We start from the raw sequence: 17,120 nt of genomic DNA, 5'->3' as shown, positions 1-17,120 counted from the left end.
GACATCACTGAGACATGAGGATGTGCATCCTCACAAAGAAACAAACAAAAATATATATTCATTATTTTGAAGCACCTTTCAGAAACAAATCAAACTTTGGCCCTTTTCTGCTGAAGTTTTTTTCATGTTGAAAGTAACAAGCAACATGTTGAAAGTAACAAGCAACATTAGAACGGGCCTTTTCAGTGGTGGCTCCCTGCTTGTAGAATGCTCTCCCTCTGGGAGGTTCATCCAGTAACATTGTTACATATTTTCAAGTGTCAGGCAAAAACATTCCTTTTTAATCAAGCCTCTGGCTTTTAACTATCTGTGGCCTTTTTGCATGGGTTGGATGTTTTAATGTAGGTTTGTTTCTGTTTTTTAAAAAATAGAATTGTCATATACCGGTATATAATGTATGTGTATATAGTTTAGGGTATGTGTTGTTTGCTTAAAATATTGTGAGTTGCTTTGACTTGCAATGGCAAAATAGTGACTAGTAAATTTAATAAATAATAAGAAATAAGAAGAACTGAGATAGCTCAATCAGTAGAATGCGGGACTCTGAATTTCAGGGTTGTGGCTTTGAATCCCACGTTGGGCGAAAGATTGCTGCATTGCAGGGGGTTGGACTAGATGACCCTTGTGGCCCCTTCCAACTCTTATTATTTCTCCGAATAATAAGTCTAGCCTTGAAGCTCACAACTATAACATTACAATACCTTGAAGTGTTTGCTTTGCAAAGAGGATTGGGCAATTTTAAGTGGATAAAAAAAATGGGCATTGCCAATATCTTACACATTTCCTCAGAATGGAGAATTCCTCTCTTCTCTGGCTGCAATCTCCCTTGGACAAAACTACAAGGGCATAAAAACCACAGGGGAAAAAAGACAACCCAGCAACATTAACTATGATGTATGATACAGGCCAGTGTTTATGAAACATTTTAATGAACACCAGGAAGCCACATAATATGATTATTGGTGCCATTAGGCTTTTATTTATGCCGAACGAATCGTTGAGCCAAGGAACTGGCACTCGGTTTGGGGATTACGGCACTCCGGAGATCCCTGCTGGGACATAGCCGCAGTTGCAACAGGTTAGCGAACGAGGCTGTAAGTCATAGAGCTCCTTCCACTCAGTGCTGGACGTTAAATAATTTAAAGGCAAGTTTCGGAAACGAGAAATACACGCTGCTAACTGCGCAAGCGATAAAAATAAATGATGGCGAGGGTAAATCAAGGCCACATCAAGCAGTTGCATTTCCCTTTGGCCCAGCTTCCCCGCTGCCATTTAAATCCTGGTTCTCAAAGATTTGCAGGGCAAGCTTCTCTAAGGCCCCATCTGCAAGATATACTTTGGCTTCCTCCAAATCCTGGGAGCTGTGGTTTGCTAAGGTTGCTGAAAGCAGACCCCCCTATTTCCCTTCCATGATTTTCAGAGTGGTCTAAAAATCATTCCTTCTTCCTAGGAAACTGGGAATTTGAGCTCTGAGAGCAGAATATGAGTCTCCTAACAATGCTCGGCACCCTTGGCAAAACTACAGCTCCCAAAATTATTTAGGGGAAGGTATGGCTGTTTCAATGTATGATGTGGTCCAAGTAAGATTTGCCTCAGGTTGCAATGTGACACTTGCAGGTGACAGTGATCCTTCCAGTACACAAAAGACCTCAAAATATATGTCCCCTCGAAAATGGTCAATGCACAAAAGAGTGTTTGCTCTTTCTGCTCAGTTCCTGTTTGTGCTGGCCCACACTTTAGAGACACCCAGATTTCATCAGATGCCAGGTTTGGATGCCCACCCTCTCATCTGTTTTGAGCAGAAGCCCAAAGAGCTTCTAACTGAGACTGGCTTGTGTAGGTGTCTTTTATCCCATTGGCTGGGGATGCACCGCATGGGAGACTTTCCTACACCATTTTGTGGCCCTGTCTCTTTTTGTGCTCTTTCGTGTTATGTCATGTCCCGCAACAACCATTTGTTCTCATGCCACATCCAGCCACTTTGTGACTGGCACACAGAACGCTTTCTCAAACTTCCCGAACGCACCAGGGCAAACTGTAGTTATATGGCGCCCTGTGCGTGTCGGGAGGTAATGCCTGAATGTTGTTGTTGTTGTTGCATGCCTGAATAACAACAACAAATACTTTATTGTGGTCCAAAGACCCACAAGATGAAGTTCAGGGCATATAAAGTTCATTAAAAGCATGAAGACTACTAGGATAAATCGTAAGACTATGCTTGTTTCTGACTTCTGTCTAATGCAAATGGATCTCTGACCCTGACCAACTCAGACAGAGGTAGTATTTGTGTTAGAAATCCATCTTCTTGCCTACCAGTGTTGCTGTACGGAAAGGCACAAAGGAAACAGGTTAAATAAAGTAAAGTGAATTTAAGACACAGCGTGGACAAGCAGGAGCTCGTCATGTGTGTTGTGGGCTCTGTTTTTCTTCCCACCAGCCACTACTTCTCCACGCTTACTTTTCTACCAACATGGGTTGCTTCCATGTTGCCCCCACCCCCACCCCCAGCCATAAGACAAGAAAACAAAAGGGCTGTTTGAAATCTGGGATTTTGCCCCAAACTGATAACAAGCACAGACTTGAAAATTTCAAATGAAATTTGACAGATGGGCTTAATTAGCTATTCCGATACAAAGTCATAATATTTGCAGTTAATATTCATACTAAAACACCCTGCTGCCTGTGATAATATTTGTATGTTAATCCTGTTACGATAAGGGTTTCGGTCCCCCAAACCTCTCCAAACAGAAAGCGTGATACGTTTCAGAATTCTGATAAAAGCGGCGCGTATCCTTCCCGCCCGCTTGTCGCTGGCGTGAGCATCTCTTTAATCCGTGAAATTACACCTGTCACAGCGAGTTAGCTTTATTAACACTGTTTCCCGATCCACGGAAAATGATCAGAACACACGAAAGCATGGAATCTCCAGTTAATTAATGCCACCACCTTTTCATTTATACAATCAGATTTCTGGCGGTGTGTGTGTGTGTGTTAAAGAGTGATAGTTAAACTATATGTATATTTGGGGCATAGGGCAGTTAGAAATAACATATAAACAAATGCCAGCGGGTAACTAAACAAAGAAAGTTCTGTCAAGTTCTAAACAGCAGTGTTAATATCTGTTTCATGACATCAAAAATCGTTTGATGCTACGGAATCATTTTTCAATGAAAGCCAGTACAGTGGTACTTCGGGTTAAGTACTTAATTCGTTCCGGAAGTCCGTTCTTAACCTGAAACTGTTCTTAACCTGAAGCACCACTTTAGCTAATGGGGCCTCCTGCTGCCGCCGTGCCGCCGGAGCACGATTTCTGTTCTCATCCTGAAGCAAAGTTCTTAACCTGAAGCAATATTTCTGGGTTAGCGGAGTCTGTAACCTGAAATGTATGTAACCTGAAGCGTATGTAACCCGAGGTACCACTGTAATTAAAAAAAAAATTAAAAGCAGGACCCAATGTCTTCAGCAATCTGTCCCCTTTAAAATATACAATGGTAAAGCTAGATGTGAACTGAAGAGTTTGTCTAGTCCAGCATCCCTGACAGATGGCAGTGCGTCTTCTGCTTAAAATACCTCTGGCAAAGGAGAGACCACCACTTTCCGAGGCAGATTGTTCCACTGTCAAACAGCTGGTCCCTGTTGGACCAAACTCTGCTTCCCTGCCATTGTTACTTCTTGGTTCTCATCCTGTCTTCCAGGGCAACAAATCTGCTCTAGCTTCTGCATGGCAGCCCTTTGACTATTTGAAGACAGCGAGCATGCCTTCCCTTAATCCTCTCTTCTCCAGGCTAAACACGAACGAGGGCTGGGAACCAGATTCAGCTGAAGCCCAAAGCAAATCAAGCAGCTCACTGGTGCTGCCATGGAGCAGAGGATCAGGTGGGAACTTGAGGCAGGCGGCCTCAGTGTGCTCCCTTCAGAGAGCACACTGAGGGAACAGAACCCAGCAGGATTGAATCCTCCACTCAACAACCGGTGAGTGGATTCAGTTCTGCTGGCTGCAGGATGCTCCTTCATCCCTGTGTGGAGCAAAACAGCTCCCAGCACTATTGAACCTCCTGCTCTTCTTGTTAGAATTCCTGCTCCGTGATTGCAGTCATGGGATTGTTGTCTATCACATGATGGTGTATGTTTTGACTCCACAGAGTGGGAAGTGACGAAGACAGGATGTTTGTGTTACTGTGTTCCATGAAGTGGGGATATTGTCCTTTGTTCTTTCTCTTTGCTGTCTGATGCTAGAGAGAGAGGGAGCCATGTCGCAGTGCTCCGTGTGTGTTTATATGTCAATAAAGTAGATTAGCCAAAATGCTGAGTTGCTGAGGTCTGTCATGCAAGCTGCAAAGACTCTGCAGAACCCTAAGTGTGCCGATATCTATTGGAATTGGTCACTGTGATGTTCGGGGCAGAAGAAAGCTTTTGAAGGTCCTGAATCGACCAGGAGGGAGGGAACATGCTAGTCAGGCATGTGTCTCTGCCAGGGTCCTACTCGAGTGTAGGACAAGCTCCTGACACTTCTTCCCCCATCCACTCCTGCCCTGAATTGAGATGGGGTCGGATCTGGGGCCGGTGGTCCCAAGCAGGGCGGGATTTAGGTTTGATGAGGCCCTAAGCTACTGAAGGTAATGGGGCCCTTTATATGTCCATTTGTCCTTTGTCAACAACAAATGGTCACTGCTTTTTGTGTTGAATGTATGCTATATGGTAATTTATGACCTAAAGCCATTTGCACGTATTGCCACACAATCAGTCCGTGCAGAATGTAGGCACCCTATATATAGAAATGAGCAAACCAGTGATATTTTAGGGAGCAGGCTAGCAGGCGGGTCCCATTACTTACATCATAGGAGCCTACACAACACAAAACACTGTTGCTGTATGTAGGTTTTATTTTATTTTTTATCTTACATTTTGGAAATGTACATCCAATGTTTATTTCCTTAAAAAAAATTTGGGGCCCCCAAGAGAGTGGGGCCCTAAGCTATAGCTTGTTTAGCTTATACGTAAATCCGGCACTGGTCCTGAGGTTGGCCTGGATTAGGTCAGTGGAGAAGGGCGAAGTACAGCCGTATTCAACAATCACACATCTCTTTCATAGGACTCGGTTTCATTATCTTGGTCACCTGTCTCTGAATATGCTCCAGATGGTCAACGTCCTTCTAAAAATGTGGCTCCCAGAACTGAACAGCAGTTCCATGAACAGTGAACAGGCATAGTAAAAATTAATAGGAAAGCAACATGTAAATAATTTAATCTATTAGATGAATGTCTTTTAAAATTAGCAATGAGTGGGCTCCTCTGAGTCCAGTTCGCTGCTGGTCCTTTAAGAATGGATTAATTAAGAAGATACCTTCCAGGCTACTAAAATGATCCAGCTTTGCTTTTCACTGAGAGGTACTAATCCGATCAGGCCTTAGACCCCAAGAGGTTCACAATGATGCAATCAGGCAATTCAAGCTCCTAACCATGATGGCTATGTTCTGCCCGCATTGTCAGAAGCAGCATGCCCCTGGATACTAGTCGCAGGTGGGTGGGTCGAGCGATGTTGTGCTCAGATCCCCCTTTTGGGCTTCTCGTGGTTGGTCACTGTGGCAACAGGAAGCTGGACAATAGGAGCCCTGCTGTGTTCTTCCATTTGTAGCCTTATTAGACTTTACTGATTGGTGGGCTCTGCGTTGTTCCCGGTCGGGAGGAAGGAAGTCAAATGACACCGAGGGTTGGTTCAGAGAAAGCGTTCTTTATTCCTGCTCTTCGGAGCAGCAGAAAGGCACTTGCGTGGTCAGTCCACAGCAAGTCCAAAGAAATGAGAAATTTCATACAGTATATATATCCTCCAGGCACCCTCTCCCTCCTTCCCCAGGAATCCAGCCACGTCAGCCTATACACGCAGGTTGACATCACATATGTTCCTGCTCCGGTATTCTTAACCATAAAAGGGTATTCCTTCCTGTACTTCTGACCATAAAAGCGTATTCCTGTTCCTACTCTTATCTTGGAGCAAGAGGTCACCAACTCCAAGAACACACTCTGGCACTGTTCCCAGACTAGGTCTGTGCGTCAGGATGTAAGATAAGACCTAGACATGTCATCCCTACTCCACTGGAACAGCCAAGGTCATCCTTGCCGTCACAAACTGATAAAGGAGAGGGCTCTGAGCACTTGTTTATACAGCTGGGTTTTTGTTTATACATTGACTCAGAGCTCAAGTTAATGGATTTTAGCTAAGGAAAAATAGGGATTTTGGTGCCCGTTTCAAACTGCCTGCACAGTCAGTTTTGGGTTTGGGAAACCTATTCCTTCACATTGTGTTCTTTTTTCAACTTAAATGGCTGCAATTATTTTTAAATACACATCTAAGTTGTTAAATTAGCACCCATAAATTTTATGCCGAGATGTGTGCTACCTTTCGCCCTATTTATCTTCAGTGCACTTCCTCTTTAAGAAGGATGTGTTCAATTTTCACCCCTGCGCTGAGTCTCCCATTCCCCCAAGTGGCAAGGCTAGCCCAGAGGAGAAGGCCCGTCCACTTTGGGTTTGCGGGACTTTTTCCAGTAACATCTCCTCATTCACTCAGTCATCCCACACACCAAGAAAGCACCACTGCTCTAGATTCACAATTAAAGTCCGCACAACTGCCTTAGAGTGTTGCTGAGTGATATTGACAAAGTGCCAAAGCTATCCTGGGGGAATGCAAGTGAGAGAAACAAGTTGAAATGGACTTTTATGAGTGTATTTATTTGAGTGGTTAAATAAAATATTGACTGTAGCCATTTTATTTAAACTGGCATAGTGCAGAAGAATGCATAAAGCTCAACAACTGAACTATTTTGTGATGTTTTGGAAGAAAACATTCCAAGACCATATCCACAATATTCACCGTCTCTCTCTTTTTTCTTTTCTTTTCTTTTTCTTTTTTTGGTAATTCATAATTCATAGACTTTTACAACTTCTGCTCTGCATCTTTGTTGTTTATTCTTCCTTTTCCTTTTCCTTTTTAAAAGAATGGTGAAGGGGAAATAATTACAAATCAGTACGTGTGACCTGAAAGTCTAATGAAGTTCAGGCACTTGCCTTGCCTGGTGGGTCAACAAGAAGCTTGATAGGGTTTCTAGTTTTGCAGCCTGTCTGTGATTAAAACTGCAAGTTATCAAGTATCTTGAAAGCAGCAGTTAGGGGTGGAAGAATATTTTAGTTTGGGATCTTTCAGTTCCTCATTTTTCAAACAATAAATGTAGTTTGCAACATTTCTGCAGCAATCTGCATTTAAAAAATAAAAATCCTCACGGAAAATCTAAAATGCATTTTTGTATGTTGTCTTCAAAAATATGTGCAATTCCATCAAACATATGCATTTTGGTAAACACTGACTGGGTGGAGAATTGCATCAGAGGATTCACTTATGTGTGGATTTAAAAGGATAGCTACGTTTTGGTTCCCACGTTGTTCCAGAAAGTGCAGAATTGATCAATTCAGCTTTAAATGTGAACTGAAACAGATTTTGCCCCACCCCTACAGGCCGTATGTGCCTGGTTGCTCACCAGGCTGAAATGAAGTATGTGGATAACACCCAGGAAATCTATGTTACCCATTCTCCAGCCTCTTTGGGGAGAAATCCAAGGTGACCACCAGCATTCCTGAGATACATCGCATAACATCAGGAGGCTCCCTGCCTGGCCAAAAAGTGTTTGAAGCATATTGTTAACAGCATGATCTCCGACACTCACAGCGCATTATGATCCTCATTATGATAACACACTATGTTTATTACATGAATTTGTGCTTGTCCATTTTGTGTACAGTGATACCTTGGTTTGCAAACAGTCTGGTTTGCATACGTTTTGGATTACAAACACGTCAAACCCAGAATTGCGTGTCCCGGTTTGCAAACTTTTTTTGGATTGCAACCCATTTTTATTTTTATTTTTTTATTATGAACAAAAAAAAAATTGCAGGCCCCATTGGCAAAAGCACGTCTTGGGTTACAACCTGTTTTGGTTTACAAACGGACCTCCGGAACGGATTATGGTTGTAAACCAAGGTACCATTTTATTGAGCTGTCATCCTTCCCTGTTTAGAAAGGGGGATGTGGTATTAGTTACGTAAGGCACAATGGCCAGTAGGAGGTGCTGTGCAGGGAGGTTGGAGATTGCAAGTAGGAAAACAAAGTTAGCAATGACCTCTCCCAACATGGCATCCTGGTTTTCTGTTCATCCTATACTGGCAAAGATAAATCTTTGCTCGTTGGTAGTCCCAACCAAGTCACATTCTCTTCACGTAATCTACCTCACTTACGCAGACACCAAAATGATGTTCTTTCCAATACTAGAAATTTAGGGCACATTGCTGATAATAATATTGCACATTATTCCATGAATAGAGAGGCGTATGTGCAAAAACTAGCCTACTGTACAAATATGACATTTACATTTGTGGATCTTCCCAGATTTCCTTCTGGCCCTGCCCACCACCAATATGTGGCCCTCAGAAGTTTGCATGGAAGGGAATGTGTTCCCTGGGCTGGAAAAACAACAACCATGCCAGCTCTGATGTATATGAATGGCCCCTAGCTGTTAGTAAAACCAGAACAAAAGTGATTGTTTTCATAAACGAGGAACCGAAACAGTAGCCAGCTTCTTAAATGCTGATTGTTTTAAGGGTCACTGTCCTACATTAGCAATTACACTGTGGGAATTTAAAAAAAAAAAATCAAGCTCTAAGTCTCTGAATGTGGATTAAAAATTCACTCACAAGAACGGCGGAATGAAGCGTGTAAAGCATTTTTTTTTCCTTTTAATTCCCCCTGGAAAGTTCAGGATACAAACCAAGGGTAGTAATTAGCAAGACGCTCATCTTTAAAGCTCTCCAGTAATTTGAAGAGACTGAACAAGAGGGTTGGACAAAATTCAAAGCTCCTTTTTTAAAACACACACACACACACACACACACACACACACACACACACACACAGCCTTCTGCCTTTTCCTAGTTCCTTTAGGCAATTGAGATGGCTTTTTTGAAATAAAAAAAAATACATTCCTCTTTGATTTATAGCACATACAGCACAATAAGCAAAATAATAATATTATAAACCAACTCAAAATGATAGCATTCTTAGGTCATAGCCAACTAATTTCAACTGAGAGTAGGTCCACTGAACTTAATGAGCATAGGTTAGTGATGGATCTACTCTGAGTAGATCCATCCGGCATTAAATACAACCCAAAATCTACCCCTCCCTCTCCACCCCAAAGATACATTTGCTGCATATATTTGATGAGCATGATGTAGAACTTCATGATGAAGAAAGAAAGAAAGAAAGAAAGAAAGAAAGAAAGAAAGAAAGAAAGAAAGAAAGATCTGCTATGAATAAAAAGGATCCAAAGGTGTGAAAAGAAATCTGACCTTTGACAAACAATGTTTACTGTGGTGGCTTCCCCCAAGCAACTTCCTAAACAGCCAAGGGACCAATTTTCATGTGAGCTTGACCTCTGGCAAAGCCTTACACATTGCAGAGGATTCTGAGGCACATTCAACAGCACATGCTCAGCTCACGTGCTTCACTGTAAGCCCACACAAAATGTCAACGTGCCCCAGAAGAACCTTCCCAACCCCAACGGAGCATCCTAAAGAAGTCTTCAACATTTTCTGCTAGCCTGCTGGAGGCTGGCAGAGCAGTGATGGATAGTCCCGGTGCAGTAGAGGCCGGTCTGTTATGGCCCCACCACACTCAGCTATTTCCCACCTACCTGCCTTCTTATTTAACCACAACCTCAGCAGGTAGCCCTGGCTGCCGGCTTCCTCCTGCTCCTTAGTGTCAATTTTGCTCTTGCAGAACTCAACAGGAGGAGGGGACAGCAGTAAAATTGGTTGGTTCCTTCTGTGATTGGCTCTGGCTCCACTATCTTCTGCCCTTCCAGTCCCAGTGGGCACCTCGCCTCCCTCAGTAACCTCTTGCATTACTGTGCTAGGTGTTGAAGGAGGAGGTTTCTCTCCGCTGATACATCACTTGGTTTCTGTGCTGTATCCACAGCGCTGGGTTTATCCATAAGCTAAGGGAGCTGTGGTTTAGGGGCTCAGATTATGTGGGGCCCTCTAAACACAAAAAGTATTACTAAATTTAAAGTTTTGCGTAATTGGTTAAAAAAACAAATAAAGGAACCGGGAGAAACAGACGCTAATAGAGACATTATTGTTCTGCTATGACAAAAAGGTACTTAATGGCCACACAATTACTTGCCACATTGTGCTTATGAATCTGCAGAAATAACGATATCAAAATTTCATTAGCTGATCTTGGTTGCTGTACATTCAAAGTGTTCATGCAGGCTAAGTAAGAAATCATAAGGTATTTTCATTTAAAGGTATTTCGTATGCAAATAAGCTTATTGCAAGATTTATGCTTTAGGTAGGTTGTGAGTTTTTAGTTCCGTCCTAGCCTTGGTACTAATATATATGCAGATATAAAACTTTATTATTTCTATTTCCATTGCGTTACAATAAAACATTATTCTGCTCATGCTATGCAGCCTCTTAAACCTGATGTCACTTAAGGCTTCCATATGTCTTGATCCCGCTCTGCTCTTTCACCAGCTCATTCACTTACCTGCCTGCCCTTCCTTGTCACCTATGACTACCAGGTAGGTGCTTAAATCAGGGAAGAGGAACTTGCAGCCTTCAAGTTGTTGTTGAACTCCAACTCTCATCAGTCCAAGCCAGCATGGCCAATGGTCAGGGGTGATGGGAGTTTTAGTTCAGTAACATCAGGAGGGCCAAATCTTTCCCACCCTGGTTTCTATAACACTCCTGTGACTGTGTATCATAGGGAAAGATCTATAGTGGTGAGCAAGTGCTTTCTCAGGAAAGTTTATCTGTTATATGTTTTTCAAGGCTGCCCTGATAAGCTTCTGAGCCACACCGCTGGCTGATGCTGAATTCAATACAAGTCAGGTAATTGGGTCCAGACTTCAGAGATGGAGACTGGGGATAACATTTTCAGACTGAAGGTGTTCCATTTCCCAATTCACAAATATCCTGAGGTTAGAAATGGTGCAGACTAGATCTCTTACACTTTGCCATGTCCCGCATGACCTGAATGGACACTCCAGAATACAGCAAACACCCCGACAGATCTTGGCATGGCAAGGGAAAATCAACAGTGATGTCCAAACTTATTTTTAAGGAAGTGGGTCACTATAATTCACTTTCCCAGGAGGTACTCAGAAGTACCCTGAGACACAGCTTGAAAACTACTGGTAATAACCTACGTACCTCTTTCCCAAGGGGGTAGATTTTCTTCGACAAAATATAACAGCCGGTGCATATTTCCCAATATAATCCACACTCTTCTGGACGTCCCATGTGTATGGATTGCTGGCTCTTATGCTGAAAACATTGACGCCTTTCTTCACCTTTGCCCTGGGAGAAAGAAGAAGCTATGTTAACAAGCAGATAGGGACTGCGAGGTCTAGCTGCTCTCACCAGTCTTCACTGCATTACCACTCACTACTGGTCCTTCAAAGAGGCGATGATTTAAGAAAGCTATCCTTTGGCATTCAGACAGGTAGAGTTTATTTAGCTGTGCGGTGTATGCACACAGCACTAAAAAGGGCATCAAACTCTCATGCCAAGGTAATACAACATGTTTGCTGCGCCACCTAGTTTAATGACCCCAGACTCTAGTTGTGACCAAGATACTGAGGTCCAATCTGTGCTATTCATTTAAAGCAGTATCATACCACTTTAAACAGTTAAGGCTCTCCCCCCCCCCCCATAAAATTCTGAGAAGTGTAGTTTGTTAAGAGTGCAGAGAACTACACTTCCCAGAATTCTCTGCAAAGGATCAATTGTTAAACTGCTCTGGGAACTGTAGCTATGTAAAAGAAATAGGGGTCTTCTTACACTGCTCAGTACCCTTAAACTACACTTCCCATGATTCTTTGGGGAAAACCTCAACTGCTTTGAAGTGGTATGATGATGCTTTAAATGCTTTTAATGCAGGTGGGGCCCGAGGCAGAGGCTTCAGAGTCCCCAGTTAAGGAGCTAGAACAGGTTCATGAGTCAACCTTATGCTGGTGATCAGGGACAAGTGAACCTGAGGCTCTTAGGAGCCCCCAAAACCATATCCAAACATGGGCACTTTTGGTGTCAATAAATGTTCTACTGGAACAAAGAAAGAACTGGTTGGAAATCAGGATCCCAGAGAGATGAAGCATGAAGCTGGGAATCAGGATCCCAAGATCCCATTCTGCTGGATGTCTCTCAGTGTGGATGCCAGTTCCCTATGTACACCAAAGGTGATGTTCGGGCTTCAACATGGAACACAGGAAGATTGGTCCAATGTGACCATAGGAAGCTGTCTTCCACTGAGTCAGTTCATCTACTGCAAAACTGTCTACACCAGGGGTTGTCAATTTGGTCCCTACCACCCACTAGTGGGCTTTTCAGGATTCTAGGTGGGGCAATAGGGGGTTCTATGGCACAAGCTGAATCCTCCTTCCATCGAGCACTGGTGGGCAGTAAGGAAATTTTACCATCAAGAAAGATGAAGAAGAGACGAGAAGAGTTTGGATTTGACATCCCTCTTTATCACTACCCGAAGGAGTCTCAAAGCGGCTAACATTCTCCTTTCCCTTCCTCTCCCACAACAAACACTCTGTGAGGTAAGTGGAGCTGAGAGACTTCAAAGAAGTGTGACTAGCCCAAGGTCACCTAGCAGCTGCATGTGGAGGAGCGGGGAAGTGAACCCGGTTCACCAGATTACAAGTCTACCACTCTTAACCACTAGGTATGAAAAGACTGACTACTCATGGTCTACACTAATTAGCAGTGACTCTCCAGGGTTTCAGCTATACCTGGAGATGCTGGAGCTTCTGCATGCAAAGTAGACACTCAACCACTGAGCTCCATCCCTTCCCAGCAACTGGGAAGGGCAGGTGGTTGTAGTTTTTAGATCAGGCGTCAGAAACATGTAGCCTCCAAGATGCAGATCAACTTCCACCAGCCCCAGCCAGCTGGGCAGATGGCTATGGATGGTGGTAACCCAACACCATCCAAAGCACCACAATCTCCCCAAGCTTGGCCAGGATCCTCACCCTGTGACTAGTAGCATCAGAATAAATTGCACAAATGAAAGGATAACACATGCAAAGCAAGAGAATTGTGTGCATTTGCCCAATTTGTGCAGGTTGCAGAATCCAACTTTCCTTGATTTTAGAATCTGGATTGCTGTGACATGTGATTCTGATATTTTCTTTGAAAAGCAGGGTACACACGGCCTTGAATATGCATGAGGGGCTTTGCAAGTGTCAAATGAAGAAGAGATGTCATTATTACAAGGGAAGGCACATTTGGCAGCCTCTCCCGAGACGGCTTTTGACTTAAACAGTGGGAAGAGTGCCAAGGCAGTGTAACAAACAACACGGGATTCCTTTCCCAATCCATTTGGATTACAAGACTGGCATATATTGGGTTCATCTGCCTAGCTGGCCTTCAGATTCTACCCTTTGGCTGTTTTCACAATTTGTCTTGAACAATTATTCTATGTAGGAGGACAGACACTTTGCCACTGGATCTCTTGGAGTTTGTCAAGCAGCTCTATGGGTTTTCGACACAATTATCCTATCATAGAATCATAGAATGGTAGAGTTGGAAGGGATCCAAGGGTCATCTAGTCCAACCCCCTACAATGCAGGAATCTCAGCTAAAGCATCCATGACAGATGGCCATCCAACCTCTGCTTAAAAACCTCCAAGAAAGGAGAGTTCAACACCTTCCAAGGGAGTCGGTTCCATTATTGAACAGCTCTTACTGTCCGAAAGTTCTTTCTGATGTTTAGTAAGAATCTCCTGTTCCACTTTATTTAAAAAAAATAAAAAATTCCAGCTTTCCTAAACCTTAAAGCAAACTTTAAAACCAAAGTAGAAGCCAGATATCTAAATAAGCCCATCTCTAAATACATCTGACATCTGAAGGCAGACCGAATAAAGGTCCATTCATAACATTCAAAACAATTCACACCATTGCCCTAGGGCCAGTAGGAAAGGGTCAAATCATAGTCCCTGAGGAAGGTCATTCTGAAGTCTTGGAGTCAACCCTGAACAAGTCCAGGATCCTTGTTTCATAAGATTTCTCCATCTAAACTGTGGGACAACAGAGCAAGACCCTTGATGGTGATCTCATGAGGCAGACAGAGTACATATTGACATTCCGATTTTGTGCTGTTCTTATCCCTGTCCTTCCTTAAAAAGGTAAAGGTAAAGGTACCCCTGCCCGTACGGGCCAGTCGTGTCCGACTCTAGGGTTGTGCGCTCATCTCGCTTAAGAGGCCGGGAGCCAGCGCTATCCGAAGACACTTCCGGGTCACGTGGCCAGCGTGACGAAGCTGCTCCGGCGAGCCAGCACCAGCACAGCACACGGAAATGCCGTTTACCTTCCCACTATAAAGCGGTACCTATTTATCTACTTGCACTTAGGGGTGCTTTCGAACTGCTAGGTGGGCAGGAGCTGGGACCGAAAGACAGGAGCCCCCCCGAAAGGCGGGGATTCGAACCGCCGACCTTACAATCGGCAAGTCCTAGGCACTGAGGTTTTACCCACAGTGCCACCCGCGTCCTTCCTTATTGGGAACCAAATGCATGAAATCTGGGGGGTGCTCTCTGCCGAGAGATGCCTGCCTGGCACCAACTTTGTCATCATTTTGATTTCCGCCCCCCTGGGCACTTGGGCACCACTAACAATTTGTGTCTCACTTCTTCCAATGTTCTGGAAAGTGCAAATTATTCAAGTGCAGCTTTGCAGGTCAACCAAATCATATTCATCCCCCATCCCTACCTAGAACAGAACAATCTTAATCTTGCATGTGCCTTTGAATTGAAGATCAGCAAAGGATCAGGCTACATCTAGGGCAGCTACATCTCATGGCAACTCAAAAATAGGGCCTTCCCAGAGTGCCCCCCACATTGTGGAATGACCCCCCTTTAGAGATACAATGGGCGTCTATAGGGCAGGCCTTCTGCCAGATGTTGAAAACCATTTCCATGGGCACTCCCAGGCACTGATCCTTATTACCCCTTTTACTGAATTGGTTGACATGTTATTGCTACTTGAGCGTACTGGTTTTATTTTGTACACCACCTTGTCATTTCCCTCCCCACAATGAAAAGCAGCCTATAAATAATTATAAATAATAAATAAAATAAGCATGGTGGGCTGTGTGTGGTGGGGTGATCGGAAGTATCCCAAGAGTCTGCAGCAAGAGATTCCTGTCAGGTACAGATTTTCAGGTCTACCTAGTTTACATTTTCCCTAGAGCTTTTCTGCGCAATCTCACAAGTCTCTTCGTAAACTAGAGAGAGGAGGAATTTGCTATGGGCGTTCAGGGCAAACCAGATAACCTTGCACATATGTCAGGAAGAGAAGCACCTGCATGCTCCAGCAGTAAATCAGACTTGCAAATGCTTAAATAAAAGGAGCAGGCTAGTCTTGTGCTCTGCTGGGGAAGGCGGAGAGGAGAGGAAGGCAGGATGAAGGGCTATGAGACAAAGATTACCCCCAATCTCCATTTCTACTTCTGGATAGTAACCCCTAATTCTATGCCCATTTCCCTGGGGCGCACTCATCATAGACCCATAACAAGGAACCTGTGGTCCCCTACTAACAAGCTGGAACATGTGCAGAGGCCAGTGACCAAGATGATAAAGGGTCTTGAAATGAAGCTTTCTTTACTATCTTATTTCTTTCATAAAAATTGTACACCGCTTGATTTTTTAAAAAAACAAAAACCTCAAAGCAGTTAACAACAACAACAACAAAAATAAAACATTTGAGGGAGTTGGGTATGTTGAGCCTGGAGAAGAGAAGATTGAGAGATGATAGACCTCTTTGAATATCTGAAGGACTGTCAACATGGCAAATGGAGCAAGCTTACTTCTGCTGCCCCAAAAGATTAGGACTGATGGTTAAAACACTTTGGAAATTGTAGCTCGGAGGGCGGGGCGGGGATTGGTGTCTTCTAAAAACTCTCAGCATCCTTAACAAACCACAGCTCTCAAAAGCCTTTGGAGGAAGCCGTGACTGTTTAAAGTGGCATCATAGTGCTTTAAACTAATGATGTGAATGCCACTGGCTCTCATTGCCACTGGTTCTTGTCTGCCGTGCACTCTGCTCATTTTTCCAGCAATGGTTTCCAAACCCAGGCTATGTTAATAGACTGATCATAACCACTCCTTCAAAATGAAAAACATTTTAAAAAACCACTGAAGCCTATTTAATAAACTCTACAATTGTAGCCTGTTCTTTTTGCGTCACTCCTCAGAACGAAAGCATTCATAGCTCTGCAGCCTTTGGTAAGTCAGGAGGTCCTGTCTCCTTGCTTCCTTTCATCCTCGTTTCAGAGAGTGCAGTCTTGTGCACTCTTACTTGGGAGTAAGCCGCAGTGAGCTAGCTGCTCCTCTAATGGAGGGAAAGAAACCAAACATGGGCAGCGTTATATTACAGACTTGTAGCAGAAAATAAGCACAATGCCTGGTGAATAGAGACAGTTGGAGCAGATGGAGTGAGCCACCAGGAATCAATACCTTTGCATTTCCCAAAGACAGTAATTTCCCAACACACTCTTCTTGACCCGCTAAACACCATGTTTACTCGGGTGATAAGGAGAGGCTTCAAATCATGCAATTAAAATGCAGGTGCCGTTCCGTTTTCATTTACTTGTGCGTGCCTCTTTTAACATCTCCCAGCCTTGTTTCTTCTTCCTCTTCACTTCTTTGTAGTTTACAACCAGTTAGCACTTTAGCTCCCAGCCCCTGTCATTACTGCAGGCTGGTAATGGCCATGAAATTGTTACTTAAGTGTTGTATAAAGTGGAACAGCTGGCTGGCAAAGACATAACTGTGTTGCAACGCCGCACAGTGCCAAGGGCCACAGTGCAATGTCAACCGAGCCGTCGTGTCTGGCTCTAACCACCAAAGAGATGAATTTTGGGGTAGTATTTTTATAAAAGCTCCACGGGAGGCACAGGAAGAAGATCAAAGCAGAGTTTGAACAGAAAGTTGATAAGTTTTTTTCTTCCTTTCTGTGCGCAAAGGTTTGGGAACATACAATTGCATTTGTTTGTATTTGTCCCATTC

The 17,120-nt window shown here is 43.6% G+C and overlaps 1 protein-coding gene across 2 annotated transcripts in view; it reads right to left on the bottom strand.

Annotated features, from left to right (window-relative positions):
- Positions 1–17,120, bottom strand: part of LOC310751040 (transmembrane protein 132D-like) — a 441,722-nt gene that overhangs the window by 261,027 nt on the left and 163,575 nt on the right. Inside the window, exon 3 of one of the 2 annotated variants that reach the window (XM_083589853.1) lies at positions 11,263–11,409. The exons of the other annotated variant lie outside the window; for it this stretch is intronic. Within the exon in view, the coding sequence (XP_083445979.1) occupies positions 11,263–11,409 (147 nt within the window). The remainder of the gene's footprint in view (positions 1–11,262; positions 11,410–17,120) is intronic. 2 annotated transcript variants of the gene reach the window in all.

This window comes from Podarcis filfolensis, assembly GCF_964270895.1.
Source record: "Podarcis filfolensis genome assembly, chromosome: 16".
NCBI classification, from domain to species: Eukaryota; Metazoa; Chordata; class Lepidosauria; order Squamata; family Lacertidae; genus Podarcis; species Podarcis filfolensis.
Note: the sequence above shows the minus strand (reverse complement) of the source record. Positions and strands in the feature narration are given on the sequence as shown.